Raw genomic sequence first — 19,573 nt, 5'->3', positions numbered from 1 at the left:
CTTGGGAGGAACAGCATCAGCAAGCCGGTCGCGAGGCCGGAAGGGTCATTTTAAACAGCCGAACAAAAAACTGCCCTGGCGGCGCAGGCCCGAGGAGCGAGAAACAAAAAACACCTGGCAACGACATCTGCATGACACGGTTGCAGAGTCTGCAAGAGGCCATACGGCATTTACTCACCCCAGGCTTTAGGCAACGTGGTTTGTTGGCTTGGGCTGTGAACAGCGTGTCGACCAGTGGCCGATGCAAGGGACGATGCGGTCGGGCACAGATGACGACGCGACAAGGCCGTCTCAGGTAACTGTAGGTAAAAGTGGGCAGCCGCGCCAAGCACCGAGCAGGGTACTGGAGCAACCGGGAACGGGGGGCCAGGGGGGGACGAACACAAAGCGATCCCGGCGCAAGATGTGCTCGAGTCTTAACCTATATACAGTCCAAACAACAAAGCGCACAACACAACACCCGAATGTCGGGTGGGAGGAAGGGTTCAATAAATCAATAGCGCTCCATGCGCGGAGTGCTTGGATTCTGCGGGCGGTCCTGGCCGTCCTGGCCGTCCTGGCCGTCCGGCAGTAACTTGATGCAACGGCGGGGGGAGGAGCATCAGGCGAGCAAAGGTGGAGGGGTATGTACAGTACTTGGCGCCAGCAAGAGCCCAATGTGTAAGAGAAGCCGAACCTATTCGAACTTGAGAACAATATCGGCTTTCCATCTGGTGAGGATAGATAACAGCTTCGACGTTCCGGCGCTCTTCCGGTCAGATAGTCCTTTCCAATTCCCGGAGAAGGGGAAAAGCGATCGCCCAAAACAATCAACGGATCAATCCGTTGGGCTCCATTGCCATGATTGCCTGGGCTTATCCGGCGAGTGAATTGTAAATGACGGCGGAGCGCAATTGAAAATCGTGGGGTGGGGGGGAGACCTCGGCCAGGCGGGGTTCTGCCTTAATAAGTTTAGTTGGTTACGCTAACTCCAAGCAGTGGGTTCTCGTTGTCCCGCCAGCTTGCCGCGGCCGGGGCCGGGGCCAAGCCGGAAAGGTCACGCAGAGCATACTGTAGTACGTTCTGTGCAGTACTGTACATGTTTGTACGTATGTATGTACAATAAATCTGTACGCCGTTGGGCTGCTGCTTGACATGATGATATGCCAACTTTAATTCGTCTCTTTGTGCGACTCGGAGAACCGGGGGTTCTTGTAGTTGGCTCAGTTCTAAGTGGCATCGCAGCATGCGATGGCTGGGGCTGATTGACGATGAGCAGTTGGACTGGACGGGATAAAACAGAGATGTCACTTAGGGTTGACCACCGGCTAGCCCGTTTAGGGATGCAAATTCCCAACCAGAGTCCAGAACAACCTGGAACAATGTCCACTTCTCCCCGCCTCCCGTCGTTGCTGCTGCTGAGCGAGGGACCCATCTCTCCACGAACTCACCTGTCTGAATCCACAGCTTTAATGTCCCAAGACCAAAACATCAACAGCCCTATTACCGACGATCCCCGTGCATGGAACCCTGGCGAGCATTGCAGGCCCGGAAATATTACACGCCCAGCCGGAGGGAGTAACTGCATTACCGCTGTCTGTACCGCTTCCGGTTCCTGCGTCGTCTTTGAAGCTGCAACCGGCGCCGCCTCAATTCCTATCCATTCCCTAAACGGACCCCCCGCATCACACGACGTACTATCGGCAGTGACGGCAGCAACGGTGACGTCGGGCGCCATAAGCATCTTAATCCCAACGTATCGCATCCACCGCGTCGCCACCCAGAAGCACAGCGCGGCGAGCAGCTCTCCCTCGGGCATGAGAGCTCCCTGCATGAGTTGACCGAGACGTGGTCTCTCACCATGGACTCCCCAGCCTGCGCCACCGCCGCCGCGTCGACTCAGGAAAAGACAAGCAAGATCGTGTCGGAATATCTCAAGGGCAAGGACCAGCAATGGCGAGAAATCTACCAGCGCAAGCGCCCTCTGACCCTGTTAGAGCTTCCCATCGACATCCTGCAGCTGATCGTTAAGGAGGCATGGCCCCTCGCCATCGGAATGGCCCAGTATCGCCCGCTAACATAGCCGTTGTACTCTAGATCACGCATACAAACGACCTGACGGCCCTGGCCTTGACCAACTCGGCTCTACACAGCCTCGCCGTCCCCCTGATATACTCGCGCTTCGATATTGTCTGGCCTGATGGGCACATTGGCGCGACCGAGTCTAAGAGCGTCGACGCCCTGACCTATGGCCTTTCGACGCTGTGTCGCGAGAACGCCTTCGCCCGCACAGTAGGCAAAGCGTCTCACTCCACCGCCCGCCGCCTGGCCAAGCTCACGGGCAATAAATATGCCAAGTACACCAGGAAGTTCTCGCTGGGCAATGGGCCGAGCGAGTGGGTCGCCGAATACATGATCACCAAGGAAAGCGGCAAGATGCTAGGCACGCTCGTCACCATCGCCGTCGAGAGGATGAAGAACCTCGAGACCTTCATCTGGGACATGCCGACCGGTGTGCTCACAGACGTGTTCCAGGCCCTGGGGTCCCTAGCCGACCAACCCGACAACGAGTGCAAGCTGAACCGCGTTTGGATACGGTGGCACGATAACTCCGAGCCGCCCATGGGGGCGTCGTCCCCCGTAAACCCCAACGGTATGCCGGCCGCGACTGCACTCGTGCCACAGGGCAGCCAGCTCACCGCCGTCGGCATCATGCTACCTCCCCACGCGAGTCACCCTCCCCCTCGACCCCCTGTTTCGTATTCAGAATACCATTGCGAGTACCCCACCTTCAGCGTCTTGCCGCCCCTCAAGAGTCTGACCGTGTTGGACATTGACGAGGTGGGCTATTTGGACGAGATGGCTGTGCTCATCGAGCGCTCCAAGGACACGCTCCAGGAGCTCAGAGTCGGCATTTCGATCAAGGCCGCCCACAAGGACTTTGCGCAAACGTGGGACGGCCCTGGCCTGAAGCAGATAGACCACCGGGCACGCTGGCCGGGCGAGAGCACCATCGGCGAGAGACGGCTGGGCGGGGTCCTGGGCATCTTGGTGGGGAAGATATACGACATCCGGAAGCGAGGTCCCTCGAAGGCCAAGGATAAGTCGGCCGCGGAGGCTGCTGCCGCCGAGGGCAACTCGTCACCAGCTACGCCGGCATCGACTACCGCTCAAGGCGAAGGCCATGACCCCGCATCGGTGAACGAGCCATCGTCGGCCTTGGACAGCACGGGGACTCTCCAACCTGCCGTTGCCGGAACAACCCCGCAGGGCGAGGCTCAGGCCAAGACCAGATGCGCACCCAAGGCGCTGAAGCCGACCAAACCTTGCTCGGGCGGTAGAAAGAGACTAGAAGGGAAACTGAAGCTGCATACCCTAGAGCTCGAACGAGTTGTGCTGTCGCTTCAGGTCTGCAGGTACGCCATCGACTGGCCAGTTCTGACCAGTCTTACCCTACTCGACTGCGCCCAACATGATAATCTCTGGAAACTGCTCCGCAAGCAGTTTCAACCGACACCCATAGGGACCGGCTTTGGCATCTCATCCAGCAGCAAGCCGCCTCCTGCCGATGCTCCGAAGCAATATCACCTGACACTGAAGTCAATCCACACAGACGCAACCACGCCGTCTCTGATCAGCTTCATCAAAGAGACCCTTGCACCAAACTCGCTCGAGGTACTATTTCTCCAGGATCGCAAGCGTTCCAGCCCCCCACTATTACTTGACATCGTCTTCAAGGGAGCCATCAAGCAGCACCGCTCAAGCTTGCGCAAACTGCTGTTGGACAGTTCTGCCAAGCCCCCACTCCACGGCACGGCGCAGCCTGGTGACAACATCCGGTGGAAGAACTGGACGCTCAGCGGGGACACTTTGCTCTACGTGACGAGTGGGCGGATGGCTAACCTGAGGGAGCTGGCTGTCTCGCTGGAATATAGAGACTGGGTAAGCTCGCGTCTGCCACTTGTTTTACGTCATCAAATGGAGCTGACCTTAAAATAGCATACTTTCCTCCAGCGGTTGCCCAACATGCCGCAACTCCGCTCGCTCAACATCCCCCATATTTTCGAGTATCCTGCCGGGGGGTTCGAGCCACGGGAGCTGGCCCACCAGATGGTGGACATCATTACGCTCCGTCCAGACATTCGCCTCTGCTACGTCGGCATAGGGCCCAAATGCTTCGAGATCCTGGAGACTGGCGACACTCCCGCGAGTGCCGACTCCGGCGCCAGCGGCTTCAGCACCCCCAGCATGGCGCCTCCCCTCGGTGCTAACATCACCCTGAATGGTACCACCTCCAATAATATCAATGGCGCCTCGAGCCTGGGGGATGACGAAGATACCACGGACGATGATGATGAGGATGACGATGACGGCGAGGAAGATGGTGACAATGAGGAGGAAGGGGGCGGCGGCGAGGAAGGGAATTCCGATGGGAATGGCGACGGCGAAGGGGAGGAGGAGGAGGCCGACGACGAGGATGACGACAACACGCCTACTACGGCAACAAGCGACCCGGAGGAGACGCAGAGCGATAACGAAGCGCTGGCGGGCCAAGGAGGAGCCGGTGGGGCCACGAATGGCGAAGACGGCGAGGATGACGACGACGACGGGTTTGTCGAGCCGGGCAGTGGGGGGCTCAAATTGAGGTTGCGGGAGATTTTATTCTATGATGACAAGGTTGCCATTTTCAAGGCGAGGCATGGAAAGTTGTGATTTGGGTCGGTTTTGTTTTAGGGTTCTTGGGGTGGTCGGGGCGGGTAAGGGCAGGACAACTCAGGGCAAATACCAACTTATTCAAGGAGCACGCACGGCTTTGACATTTTGAGTCGAGATTCCGAATCTCTCGCGAGCGGAACAGGGAGAACTACACTACCCGGCTTGATTGGTACTGTACCACCAGGGCCGCCCAGGTATCTTAAATGGAGGGAGTGTTCCCTCTCCCTAACTACCACCTCTTTCCTTCGGCAGAGTTTGTGCGGCCTTGTCCTTTTGGTTCTGGTCTTAGCGGCTGTTGTGTCTGTGCTTGCGCTTTTGTTTGACCGACAACCTATGTAAGGCGGAGTACAATAGCGTCCCACCGGGGGAATGTAAGTTTCTATGTAACAACGCTGACTTTTACTCGACCGAAATCCAGGTGTGACGTGAAGCTTTAGTGTTGTTTAGGAGGGTGGCTAGGTCGATACCCAGGGACTACCGCTCGCTCCTCTTCCTTGTTACCATCAGGAGCATTTTCCGTTGCTTCCTTGTATGCCTGTCTGCCACCATAGCAGTCGTATACTCTAGCTCGGATGCTGGTTTTATGGGACATTGTTCAGGTTCGAACGGGCTCTTCCCGGTTTCCCCTGCTTGTTGGGCAAGGGGGTAGCGAGGTGGCGAGTTGATGTTGTCGCTTACCAATCGCTTGATCAGTTGTCCCATTCAACTGCTTCTACGGGTAGTAAAAGACACGGCGTTTAGTAAGAACTCAAGTCATCAATTGAGGCAAACGGCGGGTGTCTGTCGAACTTGGTGGAAGTTGGGTTTGTCAGCTCTGTGGGTCACGGAGGAACAGGGAGGGACGTTACTTGGGAGTTCGTCGTTTGGTTACCCAATTCTGAAGCCGCCGCCGCCGCTGCCGATGCTGCTGCTATCAGTGACGGCGGGTGTAGCGTTAGAGTCTTGCGCTTCACTCCGGCCGGAGGGGATGCCAGATCAGTGGAGGAAGATGGGATAGCACGGAAGCGAGGCGGTTCGAGCTGCTACTCTGACGGTCATCAGACCACATTCAACTAGCTATTACCGCGTTTGGCGCCTATTGTATCTTAGTGGGATGGTATCTAGGTTCTACACGTGGTGTGTGGTTGGACCGTCGTAGCGTATGGAGTTTCTGGACGGGTTCAAGATTGAATCACTTCCTCGAGCTCATTCAAAGGGCGCCTCTCATCAGCGACAATTTGGCTTAGACTAAAATTATCTCACGACACACACAGGGGAAGACGAGAGTCATTATTCCTCCTTTTCTCCCGCCTTCGACGGGGGATAAACTGGTTATTCCGGTTACGAGTAGAGGAGGGGATGAGCTTCGGTATGAGTGGAATGGAGGCTAAACGCCATGATTTTACAAGAGCGAATCTACCAAACAACTTGTAAATAATGGACATGACCGGGAACTGCCTACCCGTATCACCACCTGCTGGGCTGACTTGGGAAGTCCCCGGCCACGGGGATCGCGCCGGTTACCTTCAACACCGTCACCTTATCGAATCACGACCGACATCATCACGGATAAACTCGGCGCAAGCAGACCAGGATAACCAGAGCTAGTCTACCAAACACACCCTCGAACCGCTCAAGACGAGAACACCATGGGAGCCCGATAAGCGAGCCTGATTAACATGAAGACCATGCAGGCGAGCATGCTAGCCGCCATTCTCGACGCAATCTCGTCATATGGGACAGACCTGCCTCAGTAAAAGGTTGTGGTCGGGGTATCTCCAGTACGCGTCACCCCCTGGCCATGTCGGGCTCCGGCACGGCTCTATACCAACTCCTTGTAGTGTGATATTTGTCCTACCGGTAGCTCTTCCGCTGCAGGGCAAGCGAGCAGCGACGCAAGGCCCGGTCCAACATCTGCGGCCTCCTTATTCAAGACAGAACACAGCCAATCATCGTTATTAGATCAGTGTATGATCGGGAACTCGGCGTGGAGTGGTGGGATACAAGCGCCTGAGGTAGAGACGGGAAGGGGAATCCGAGGCCGAGCAAGGAACCCCCACTGGGGGGAACGAGAGGTGCGTCTGGCGAGACGTCGCTCCCCTGTCCGGACAGCGACCGCAGGTTCTAGAGCATCGACCACTGCCCAGAATCTGCAGAACCAGGACGGGGAGCCGGCTGGCTTGGTTATGCTTGAATCCAGCCCTCCTCCTCCTCACCCATCCTTACGCACAAAGCGTGCAATCGCGCAGATAGCCCTTGCCACTCATCGAGCATTCGCCCCTTGCATCATGGACTGGTGTTTGAGATTTACGCAACATCCTACCAATCCAAGGTTGTGTAGATCTCCCAAAAAAACCCGGGGAAGCTCCCTTCTCCCCCCTTCTGCAGTCTGGCCTGGGCCCCGCGACGGTTCCGACGTTGGCCGCAACCCACGGGGTGTAGGGGCCCTCACCTCGGTCCCGAGACCGGGGAAAAGTGGTGCCAAGGCTGGTTGGTTCAGCTTCGAGTCCGCAACACTCCATAGGGAAATGAAGAAGACGCGTAGAACAAGCCAGCTTGTATCATGAAAATGCCTGGATACAAAAACACGGGACGCGCCTCAAACACAGCGAACTTATTTACCCGGATACTTCCGTTTCTTGTGGGTAAGGGAGCCAGGCAGGCACCGGTCTGGTAGATGAAGCCAGCTCCGAGAGAAGACTGGGGGGGAGGGGGGAGGGGGGGGGGGGACCCGGCCACCTCCAGGCCGGAAACGACCTGACGATGCGTCACTGTTCAGGCCAGGGAGCGCGCCAAGGACAGAGCAATCAGGATATTAACTTTACTTTCCTTTCTCCAGTCTGCAAGGGGACGGGAGTGGCGCGGCGGGACGTCTGATGTCTGCCGCCTCCTGGAAGGAGAAGGGGAAGGAGAGGGAGAGGGAGAGAGAGAGAGAAGGATTCATGGCTGGTATAATATACAAAGGTGGTAGGGGTAACCCCCGGCGCGTTCTCATGACCCCAGAGCGCTCGAACTTCTTTTCTTCGTCTTCCCAAAAATAGGCCGGCATTGCCTCGTGTGTCTCGTTCTTAACATGTCGCCGTATGGTTGTAGATGGACAGAATCTTGTGACGGTAGGATGGAAGAGGGAAAGGTTCAGTAGGAAAGCTGGTGATGCTTGGAGCGATACAGTTCAATGGCTGTGATGCCCTACATGGGGCCGTGATGGCTTACTTCTACCCAACCGGGTTACTTGCCATCATAACGAACATGTACCGTGCAGTGGCTATAGCGGAGCATGCTATTTACTTTTGGATTTCTAAGTCGCCCGTTCGTCCACGCGTCAAACTGTAGTGGCATATTCGCCGTAACAAGCGCGCAGGGGCCCAAAACGGGTTTGGACGGGGGATTGTCTCCGCGGCAAGAGGCGCGGGTCCAGAATCCTTCCAAAGGGAAGGATCGGAAACGCAGGGAGGCGACGGCGGAGAGATATGCAGACAACGAGCTGTTGGCACGAGCGGCAGAGCTCCTACTGTGGATAGTTCCAAGCCTGATCTGCGCGAAACGCGGAAATGGGGACAGAAGGTGTGCGTGTGTGTCAACTTGGCCTTGATTCGACGATGTGAGACGATTCGAATCATGGTTCATCGTATGAGCGAGGAGCCAGGGGACTCATCTCACCCCCCTCCTCCCCTTCCCCCTCCCCCTCCGTGCCTCCCAAAGTTTCTCCCGAATCGGCAACTGGCCAAGGGCGTGAGAGGAGTGATGCGAGGGCGTGTTGAAAAGCAAAGGGAGAACGCCATCATGCCAGAAGAAGGTATAATTCTCGGATAGGGCTATCCTACTGGGTCCGATGATATCGTCAAGCCCGAATGAGACCGAGCAATGTCTCCTTTTGAATGACTTATACCCTGACGTGCTACCGAGCTGGTGGCTGAGCTGCGATGCGATGCGCCGCTAGCCGTCCAGGACGTGCCGAGATGATGAATAAAGTAGCCTTTTGGTGTAATACCCTTTCATATCCGGCAGGGATACCACTTAGTATCCCCTCAGACAATTGCATCTCGCAATCTCGAACCGCGCTCTCGGATGTTTCCAGGATCTGTTGTCGTCACGATCGAAAACGACCTGCCTGTTTCAGCTGGGCACGAGCAATAAAACAGCCCTGTTCTTCTGAGCCACACAATTTTCTGGAAAATTCGCCGTTGCTCGCCTCAGCCCGCCTCTACCCACGCGCGCAAGAAGCCATGAAACCTTGTTCTCTCGGTACCAGGTTTTGCCGAGGGCAGCCATGTGTCTTTTTGTTGAATCCTTCGACCAGAAAGCCGACCAACTTATGCCCGCCCGGCTTTGACGGGGGGGGGACTTGTGTGAGGCGCCGCTGTGCACCTTAATAACTTCCTTCCAATTTGGTTATAGCAGGCTGGCGGTACGCGGTAATAGCACCCCAAAACATGGTGAGATGGAGTCCGAGATGATGTGGGACACGCCCGGCTCCGTTGGGTGTGCCGTTCGGTTCCGCGGGTCAGCTTCGCCACATTTGAATGACTGGACTGGACTGGTGAGGGTTTCCGACGGGATGCCAGGAAACATGATCATGACCGTTGACAGCGGAGCGGGCCATCAGCCAGAGTGCTCCGGCCGGCGGAGCAATGTCCAGCAGGCAACCCCGGCAAGAAAACCTTGTTGGCGATTCGAGATCGACGTCCCCGAGCACTCGGACCGGGAATCGAATAGAGTTGGGCGCCGTACGCGCTCTCGGATTCGGGGACTCCCCACACGTATTTTTTTTTTTTTTTTTTTTTTTTTTTTTTTTTGGTAGGGACAAGTGAGTCCCTTGGCCGCAAGATGACCAATCGTGAACGGACTTTCGGACACAGTCCTGTCGCGGATAGAGAACCGGCCACCTCGGGAGCTTGTGGGCTCGGTTACAATACCTGGCAGGGGGGTAGGACCGCTGGAGTTTCCACAGACACCAGCTGAGTTGCCCGTACAGTAGCTAACTTTTCGCAGATGATCGCACAGACCGCCGTGACGGTTGCGAGCTTGTGTTTCCGTATGTAGTAACCAGCCAGTGCCCGGGCTTAGCGAGGAGCGAGGTGTTGACAGGTGAGAATTATTAGCCATTCCCATGGCCCGGATGGGGCTGATTACTACATGCTGCTGGATACAGTAAGCCCTGTGTGGGACCAGCTCACTTCATCATCGGCTGTCTTTTGTAGGGCTGGGTGCTGAATGCGCCTGATCATGCCGAGACGGCGCCTTGCAGCGTCCCGCGAACGCAAGGCCCAACTGTCGACGCAGCGAGGCGCTTCGATGCCGCACCACGTCCGACTTTCTCGGCAGCGGTCATGTGGCTCTCTCGCAGTCAGAAGGTTGACGTGGACCGAATGTTTGGTGGGGGGGTTTTGCTGTGCTGGTTCTGGCATGTTCCGGAGGCACAGGTGGGTAGACCTGCCCGGGAACGAGATAGCCGGACTCGGTCATGGACGTCGGATTTCCCTTTTTTTTTTCTTTTCTTTCCTTTCCATTCGCAGCCGGGGTGGCTGCAGTCATCATCACAGCAAAAGCGCGGTGCATCGCGACGCCATGTATCGTGTCTCACGCATCAAACAAGTGTTCGCCATCCACGAACGGGCGTGGAGGGCCCGTTGCGGTTTTAGCAACAGCCTGCGGCGTCCCTCGGTCCCAAAGCCCAGATTTACATCTTTTTGATTGACTCAGCCGCTGGCTCGGTTATCCCCGTGGGCCATGTTGTCCTATCCTGTGGCATGTGTCAGATGGGTCAGATGGGGGGCACTTGTGTCCTCGGAAATACATTCGGGTCTAATATTGTCAACTAAAGGGTCCGCAAAAAAAGAACCGCCCTTTTCTGAAGAACTGCATCACCAGGGCAGATGTCCCCGCAGATGATTGTGGTTTAGGGTTGCACTCGCCCAAGCAGAGGTGCTGCAGTGCGTAGGGCTGGTGTTACCAATCTGCTTCGCGCCCAGAGAGGATGCCGGGCTCGATGAGGAATTGATGTTCGGCAACGAGCCCCCCCGGACCGGACGAATCGTTCTGGAGGAGATACAGGACAGATCCGTATGCAGATACAGATGGTGGGGGGGCCGGCCTTGGCAGTCTCCCGTTTCATCCAAAGGAGCAGCATGACTGGATGCGATACGACGCAATCAGTAGTGTCCGCACTTGGAGGCCAAGACCAGGCGGGCCAATCGAACTGGAGAGGCAGATTGATCGAAAATCGAAATGTGCTGCCGGTCGCCCACTGGAGACGACACTAATTGCTCCCTTCCCGCTACCGGGCGGAGTCGTTCGTCAACCAGTTCGGCGAGCTTCCCGAATGAAAACCGGGCATGCCGGGCAACAGTTCAAGGCACGCGGGAGGGGGGGAACTTGGCGGGATGGGTCCAGGCCGCCGGTTCGGGTTTCGGGGGGATTTAAAGGGGTGATCCCCCGCCAGCCACGCGCAAAAGCGCGTTCCACGAGCCCCTGGCTGCCGCCCTACAGGGCTGGAGGATTTTCTCCAAGCTTCCGACATCGACTGGCATCACCACCGCCAGACAAACCAACTGACCGAGAAATTACGTATGGTATGTAGCTGCCGAGCTGACTGCCGCATGCGCCAGAGATCGGTTGATGATTTAAATTGTTTAATGCGCGGCCGGGCAGCGTCCTCAGAGGGGCGGCCCCCAAATGTGTCGCTGCTGGGGTGGGGAGCTTGCGGCATGAGCTGTTGTGGAAATTTGGTTTAGTCATGATGGATCAAGAAGATTTGTCCATGGCTATCGCGGGGTAGCAGCAAGGCACTCTTCACCGCCTTTGCGGTTCGGCTTGCCTTGTTACACACGTGGATACCAGGTGCCCGCGCCTCATAGGGGTGCAGCAGGCGGGAAAGACGGGAGAGGATGCAACCATGGCAGCAGACTCGGCCATCTACTCTGTGCAACCTGAGACTCGAGCGGCCAGTCGCATGGGGCATTGGCAGTCGCTGTTATCATTGTGATGTGGTGTGGTGCGGGGAGGAAAGAGGGGGGGTTTGCGTACCTACCTACAGATTGTAAGGCAGTGCACGGAAGACGCAATGGAAAAGCAGGGACTCGGCAGAAAAGGCTGTTGCTGGAGGGGCGGAAACCGAGTCGGTGAAGCTGACGCGTGCATCGGTAGCGGGCAAAAAACAACCTCGCGCAAATTGACGAACGGGTCGAACCGTCGAGCGAGTCCACCTAATACGAGATAGCCAGGAAACGCCCTCAAACATACCATAGTAGCGAACAGCGGGAGCAGCCCGCCACAGAAGTTGTGAGGGGGGTTTTAGATCTCTCAAGAAACCCTCCTGTTTGTCACGCTGCATCGAAGATGCACAGTTGCGGCACCCAGCGTGCGGAGAAATGACGGTCTGCCACGATTCCCTCTGTGCCGCCGGGCCAGAGGTGCTGATAACCCGCGTGTGACCTGGCCGGCAGGAGCATCATTGGCTTGCCCACTAAGGGCGACTGCCGCAAAACGAAAGGGGGACATGACGAGGTTCCCCTTTAATTTTTTGTCGAGCGCTTCTCGAACGGTTAGTGTAGTTGAGAGGGAGAGAATCTGCCAAGTGGGTGAGCAATTAACTCATTTCAGTAGCTCACTCCAGGACTGGACAAGCCGGCAGTGGCGAGAACGCGAGCTACATTCTCAATGACACCGTGAGGGAGACGCGTGCGCTTGCGTCTCGCTGCTTCAGAAATGACCATTCCTGACCACTGCTTGTGTTCCCATCCGCCTTTTTCTCACGCTCTCACGCTCTCGCCGCCTCAGTCTCTCAGTTTTCTTTCTTTCCTTCCCTTTTATTTCTCTCTCTGTTTTGTGAGGTGTTCGAGGTGCCAGAGTTGAGTCTAGCACAGCCGGCCAGCAATCGTCGTTCTCAAAGCTGGCCCGGTTCATGTCCAATCGGAAGAATTCGACTTCCACAGGGCGGGAGCCGCCCATCCCAGCAAGCCACTTTAGCCCCCACGGTACCTCTACCTAGCCTTGGCAACGGGATCGTCGGAAGCCCGAAGACCCTGTCAGCAGGGTATGCTTGCTGCCTCAGGCATAAACTACGGAATGAGAATGCGAGCTTCTCGTAAAGCACCTTCACCGCCTTCTCATCAGCTGCTCATATCAGCCCCGATGCGGCAGCAGACCATGACGACCTGAGTCGAGATTATTACGACACTATCTTGACATGCGCGCTTGGATCGAGCATTGCTGTTAGCGCGATACGTCAGTATGCGCCGTCGGCGGCTATATGCTGTGATCCGACCGCAAATGGACTTGAGGCCTCGATTGGATTGGGTTAGCCGCCAGCCTGCAGCCACCTCACATGGTGGACAGGAGACCGGGACACCATCAGAACAACTTTGCCGGCGCCTTGCAGGAATCCGGTATCTGTCGCAGCTGATGACGGGGAGAAACCCGATCCCGAGAAATATGAGGTGATGCCAAAATAGAAGACCACAATAACAGAGACGCGAGGTTCTCGAACCAGATTATTTTGAGCATATGCGCCCTGCTTGTCGAGGATCGGACGTCGCCAACGGCGCAGGTTTGGCTTCTGATACAAGCCGAGACGTCCAGAAAGACGCTGCGCCGCCGCCATCTCGAGAATTGGGTTCTCACCGCGCGCAAGTCGCAAACGTGCGAGCTTGCAATTTACCGCGTGGAAAGTCCGATTTCTAAGATCTACTTCCGATTATGGGGTGACTTTGGAGATTGGCATCAGGCAGCAGAATAAAAAGAGAGCTAATCCCAGAATGATGTGGCGTCTCCCGCTTCCCCTGTCGCTTGAGGCTAGGGCCCAAGGGTGGAGCCCGGACAAAATCTTTAAGCGGTAACACCTCCTTGCCTGCCCTGGCCCCCGCCTCTCTTAGGTGGTTTGTGCATCGCGGTGCGGTACATGTGATAATTATCGGGGTCTGTGTATAAGTTAATAAAACAGTGCTTTTTTTTTTTTTTTTTTTTTTTTTTGCTGAAATACGAATCGGGCTGCAGTTTCGCATATCATCCGAGACGGCATTATATTGGTGGAGATATACAGCACCCGAGTGATTCAGGAGTCCGGTATGGGTTCGGGGAAACCGGGTCTGTTGTCTGCGGTAAGGCTGTCTGTCGGTTTCTCTTAGCTACCCCTAGTGCGAAGCGTCGTGTACCCGGGAACACGGTATGAGGGGCCGTGGTTGCAAGCCTCTTCCCATGATGACGGGCTGTGGACCGGCGGGAGAGCCACTGGGACCGCTCTGCGGGGCACTGATTGCACTACACGTAGTTTGCCGGAGATGCGGTTAAAAGCGGAAATCGTGCTACATGCAAATATGCGGTGTTGGGCTGGCCCCGCATGCTCGGAAGAGAAATGAAATCGTCTCTTGCCGTCATGCCGACCGCGCTGCTTGTGGGTTCCTGACTCGTTGGGTGAATTGCACGGGGTAGAGATTGTATCTATTGAAACGTCAAGCAACTATGAATATATCGAGGACTGAATATTGTGTCAGATATCCAGATATTCGGCCATGCCGTGAAACTGCGATCGACATGGCACCCGACCGCGAGACACTCACATGCTTCGCTGCATCGTGGCCGTCAGAGGCGCGAAACCCTTTTTTTTTTTTTTTTCTTTCTCGCGAGTGTGCTCCCCTCTTCTCTATCCTCTCTCCCCTCTCCCATCTTGGATTTCGTGAATCGTGGCCCCCAAATACTTTGCCCGCTCAAGCGCCCACGCTACGGCAAACACGAATAGCGGCGCCGGTGATTGGGTCTTATTTTGCAGCCCAGCAAGGGCAGGTAAATGGCGCTCGGATGACTCTGGACAGCTGTCGTGCAGCGATGGAGAAATGCAGATGTTAACTGGCCCGTCCAATTGCCTGGAGAGCCACTTTCTGGAGACACATTCGGGGCATCCGTGATGACTTTTAACCTCAAGGGTCTCCACGTTGGGCAGGTGAAGCGGCTAGGGGCCACCGTTCTCTTGAGGATGGGATCGGCAACCCGCTGATGGGCAACTCAACGTAATTGCCGTGAAGAAGCCATCTCCGCCAAGCCGCCCACAGCACTGGGAAGCGCCTCCGAGATCCCGTGACCGCATGCGGGCCCGACGTATCGTCTCTCAAACCGACTTGCCTCGCATCCTCTATAGTGGGATCCCCCCCCTTCTGCATGACACAAGTCGATGAGCAGGCTTTGTGACGTCGCAGCAAATTGCGTGGCAGAGGAGAGCCTGTTGGGAGAGAGGCGTCTGTCTGTGGCCATTCAGAAATCGTTCGCGAACGGTGAGACAAGTGGGTTGCGGAAAAAGTGCCGCGCATGTGCAGAGCCTGGCACAGCTGTGCCAGGCCCTGGCAGCGGTCCTGGCTTCCAGAACGTGGAATGGAAAGAAACGCGCTGACGAGGCTCGAGGGGAATAATAACAAGGGCCAATGGCATGGATTTGCGCTTCTTGGCACTCGATGTCCGCTACCTAGGGAAGTAGATGTGCGGTAGGCAGGGCCGTAGCGTGCCGGGGGACGCAGTGCGATGGCGGCCATGGCGTTCAATCACAGAGCGCGAAAAACGCACTTGCGCCATCTGAAAAGCCTTGCGAGAAGTGGCGGCCTGGCTGCGCCTGGCTGACCGGCAACACAGGCGCGCGGGGCTCGTTTGTTAGGCCACTTGCGGTGGGTTCGTGCTTGCCGCCGCGGTCCGTGTTATTTTCGGCCTGAGGCACCAACACACACATCTGTGCTTCGCGACCGCCGAATCAGGCTTATCGAATTAAACGGAAACAGCGACCCGGTGACAGGGTTCCGGATCCTTCAACTGCACGCTTCATCTCTGCGCGAGCCAGGTCACCTCGTCCCCCGCTGCCGCCATCACCTGCCCCCGCTCGTTCAAGGCAATTGACCCTTCTACTATGTAGAGCGCAGCATGACCCAAAGCCTGGAGTGTGAGACTGGAGTCATCAGCCAAGCACAACACCAGAAGCCAGTTGCGCAAGCGCTCACTTCGCGTCTGATGATGGTTGGGAGCTGCCGAGCTGCCCCGGGTCTTTTGCCTCGTGCGCGGCAACTCACTGCGTCGCTGTGCGGGCCGGAGAGGTTCTCCTCTGCTGGTGCCCCTGCCGCTCTGCGATCCTGCCCCGTTATTGCACTACGTTATCCCCGGGTCTCGCGGTTTTTACAATCCCTGTTCCGAGACTGAGGGAGAGGTCTTGCCCCGTTGGCGGACGGGTGGTGGACGGGTGGTGGACGGATCATCAATGGTAGGAACATACGCCAGCCGCGCAAAGCGAGCAAGCAGCAGCCGCGGATGCGGTCGGTGTTGTCTTGGGTTGCCAACCTGTAAGACGTTGAACTATGGCTGCGAGCAGAAGAGTAGAACGCCCAAAAGGTATAGCGTGGTTGCACCACCCATCGCTCTCGGGGTCCGTACCACGCTTGCAACACACTTGTTTGGGCGACACTGTTTGGGTATGGCACATTTTCCTCCACCTGCCTCATAACAAACACAGCGCGGCACAGCTCTCCACAGATGAGCTTGAGAAATGCTGGAGCCTAGGAAACAAGCCATGTTCGTTTCGCCCCCGCTGCTCCGCCGTCCTCGCTCTTCTTCCTTCTGCTCGGGGCGAGGCCCAATCTGCAATCGCAGAGGGCAAAAGAAGCGAGAGCAGCATGGCCGTGCAGGTACGTACACTGCTGCTCGCTTTTCCCTTCACTGCGACTCTCTGGTCCATACCAAGACCAACTTATTACCGCCTAGGGATTAGCGCTGCTCCATATGAACGCTACGCTTTGTCTCCCCGGTAAGGCCGCTGTCAACCCAAACAATCCTTGTCCCTCTACCCACCGCCTTGGGGTAGGGGGCCCGGGGAGGGGGGGGTGGGCTTCCTCGACCTTGCGCCTACACCCCACCACACTCCCCTCCCCTCTCCCCAAAGTCCTCGTCCCTGGTCCATCATCCACCCTTGTCCGGTCATCCACTGAGTACTGTCGGCAAGGTCCTCATCCCAAGGGTTTTTGTTCCCACTTACATGCATGTTCCCTGCCGGCCGCATTCACACTCTAACTATTCAACCCCCGGGCTAACGGTGCTTTGTGCTTGGCCAGGGCTGCCCTCGCCATGCACCAACCGCACCCCAAGCATGGTTCCAGAATTCTTAAAAAGCTAGCTCGTCCCTGCGTTCCCCAGACCAAATTGAGGCTGAGGCGATTCGAAGTTCAAGCTGGCCCAAAGATAGATCCACGGCCTCGTCGAAATCTTGCTACCTGATCTCATCGGCCGTAAAGCCCCATCGACAAACCTCTCGCCGCAGTTCATATAAGTCCAACTCGCAGCTTGGTCACCTACGACATCAGTAGAGCTGCACCAGTCAACGTATGTACCAGTTTGGCCTTCCCCAGACATCCTGTACAAATATTCCGTCCTCCCCGAAGATGGACTCGACATACTCGGACCAGCGCTTTAGCGATACTTACTCACGCAACCCCAGGTCAAGAGCCGGTAGTGGAGTCTCAACAACAGAAGGTCTGCTCCAGAACCTGCAGCTCGCCGAGACTCCGTCCCTCGAGACAGCGTCTTATACCAGCAGCCGACCTCCCTCGTCGCGGGGCTTACCTTCGCCAGCGTACTTAAGCCCGAGCTTGTCCCACTCCCCCGGCTTCCTTTCCACTCCGGTGTCCCAACACCAACAGCAACAACCCTACTCGTCACTGTCGTCGGAAGCCATCCCAGACGCGGACTGGTTTGAGACGGATCATCCGAGAGCTCAAGGTGCACCACTACTCCGACTAGAACCCGCATCCAACCAGCTGGGAGCGCCAGCATCACCGCCTCTGGCGTCGATTGAGCCAGGAACTATGAGGTACGATACATGCGACCCCGTCGCCAGCGGGGCCCACTGTCCGCGGGTTACTGACCGCAGAGCAGCGCCGTTGCCGTTTCGTACGATCCGGGTTTCAGCATGGGCAGCAGATCATCCTTCACCTGGCCAGGTACGTCACTCGCCAGTTTTAATCCCCCTCTATACAAAATGAACAGTCAGTGCTCACCAATCAAGCAGTGCTCGAGTCTGGAAACGGTCTCATGCCGCCCGACTTGCACTACGGGTCGGACGCCAGTCTTACGCCACCGAGCGGGTCTAGATCAGTCACAGCAAGCCCTCCAAGGAGTACGCTCACTCCAGAACAGCGGGAACTAAAACGGCAACGGGACCAGGCGCGGCACAACTCGAAGCTGCAGGCTCGGGGTCGGAGGACAGACAGCGCGTCTTCAGTCTACTCGCCTCCGGTCACATTAGCCGACCTGACGACGAGCGCCCCGAGCATGCCAGTCTACACAACAGCGCCATCGCAGATCTCGCTCCTCGCCGAGCCCTCGGCGCCGCAATATCTGCCGCCATTTTCACCCCCGCTCCCAGACCACAACCAGGCAAACATGTTCACGAGCGCCTATCCCCCGCAGCCGTACATGCCCGACTACGGCTACCCGCCAACAACGGCCCCTAGCCTACCGTCGCACTATGGGTACGCATCATCCCGCAAAGCTGCCGCCGAGCACACTCTAGCAATAACGTCAATGACACTGACACTTTACGCAGCAGCAGGCCGGTCGTAGCAGACCCCAACATGGGGATGTATTCGGTGCCTCCGGTGATGGGGACTGGCCCACAGGATGCAGGCGGGCAAGTGAGAGTTGTGCACAGCCGACCGAAGCCGCAGTGCTGGGAGCACGGATGCAATGGGCGCCAATTCTCAACCTTCAGCAACCTCCTCAGACACCAACGCGAGAAGTCTGGGCAGGCGGCGAAAGCGACTTGTCCTAACTGTGGCGCCGAATTCACACGGACGACGGCGAGAAACGGCCACCTATTACACGACAAATGCAAGAAAAAGAACAGCAACTAGACTGATCGCTTTGGTGGAGTTTGAGAACGAAATGGAAAGCATTGAGAAAAAGGGGTTGGATAAGGAGAAAGGGGGGCGGGGGGGGGGGCGCCACCTGAGCGCTGAAATCCCGTTTTCTCACGATTTTATACGGCACATTCCCCGTTGGGATTCGACTGCGGCTTCTGACACCTCGTTTCCTTTTACTCTTCGACCTTGTACAAAATTTTCGGCATTAAGGACGCTTGTAGCCGCATGGCTGGCTATCTTTCGTTATGGGGAGTTTATATTTGCTATGCTTGGGGGACCTGCTGCTGTTAGAACTGCTGGGGGTCAACATCGGGCTTCATAAGGAAAAGGGGATATACACATATGGGCGAAAGACTTTTACATTTGTAGCCGTTTTTCGCTCATCACCATGAGCGTCATGACGGGGTTGGGGACAAGAGGGGACAATTTTTTGTTTGTTACTGGTATCATATTTTCCGCCCAACAGGTGGGCCGCCGCCACACCTCCTGGACATGGTTCAGAATCTGTTCCTATTATACCCTTAAATTTACAAGAAACATAACAATCAACCAAATCTGGCAAATAACGTTTTGCAATCCCCTTCCTCGCCGCAAAGACGTGTGCTTTATTCACTAGTTTACCTCATGGACTCGTCTCCAAGCTTTGGGTTCAAGGTCGGCGGGTTCTCAGCGTCGTTCCTCTGGTACCTGACGCGGAAGCTGCATTGATCATCGTAAAATTACCAAAGGAAGGGAGATATCTGGGTCCTTCCGGCCTTTGCCCCATCTCATCGAGGGCTGGGATTGACGGGCACCAAAGCTTGCTCCTCCTTCCCGCACAGGCTGAGATCCCGGTGGCGATATTCCGGGGGCTCCGGGCTGCAGTTGTGAATCGAGCACGTTTACAAGGTATCTAATAATCCCTAGATGGGTGGTAATAATCTAGCGCACAGACAAACGGGCCTCTTGACGGCCGCCCTGACAACCATTGGCGGCGCCGGCAAAAAACCTATCCTCAGGCGGCAGGCGCTCAGTTG

General features: G+C 56.5%; 2 protein-coding genes across 2 annotated transcripts; both read left to right on the top strand.

Annotated features, from left to right (window-relative positions):
* Window positions 1–1,840: 1,840 nt before the first annotated feature.
* On the top strand, window positions 1,841–4,692 carry MFIFM68171_01609 (uncharacterized protein; the record flags this gene model as incomplete). Its single annotated transcript, XM_071057031.1, has 3 exons — window positions 1,841–2,014; window positions 2,077–3,921; window positions 3,979–4,692. The coding sequence occupies 3 exons, from the start codon at window positions 1,841–1,843 to the stop codon at window positions 4,690–4,692; spliced, it is 2,733 nt and encodes a 910-aa protein (XP_070913132.1).
* Window positions 4,693–17,078: 12,386 nt separating this feature from the next.
* MFIFM68171_01608 (uncharacterized protein) lies at window positions 17,079–18,548 on the top strand (the record flags this gene model as incomplete). The annotated part of the gene is made up of 4 exons (XM_071057030.1): window positions 17,079–17,506; window positions 17,572–17,636; window positions 17,705–18,167; window positions 18,242–18,548. The coding sequence occupies 4 exons, from the start codon at window positions 17,079–17,081 to the stop codon at window positions 18,546–18,548; spliced, it is 1,263 nt and encodes a 420-aa protein (XP_070913131.1).
* Between the last annotated feature and the right edge of the window lie 1,025 nt (window positions 18,549–19,573).

The sequence above is a fragment of the Madurella fahalii genome (genome assembly GCF_045866475.1).
Source record: "Madurella fahalii IFM 68171 DNA, scaffold_1, whole genome shotgun sequence".
In the NCBI taxonomy this organism is placed as follows: domain Eukaryota; kingdom Fungi; phylum Ascomycota; class Sordariomycetes; order Sordariales; genus Madurella; species Madurella fahalii.
This window is presented reverse-complemented; position numbering and strand designations above follow the sequence as displayed.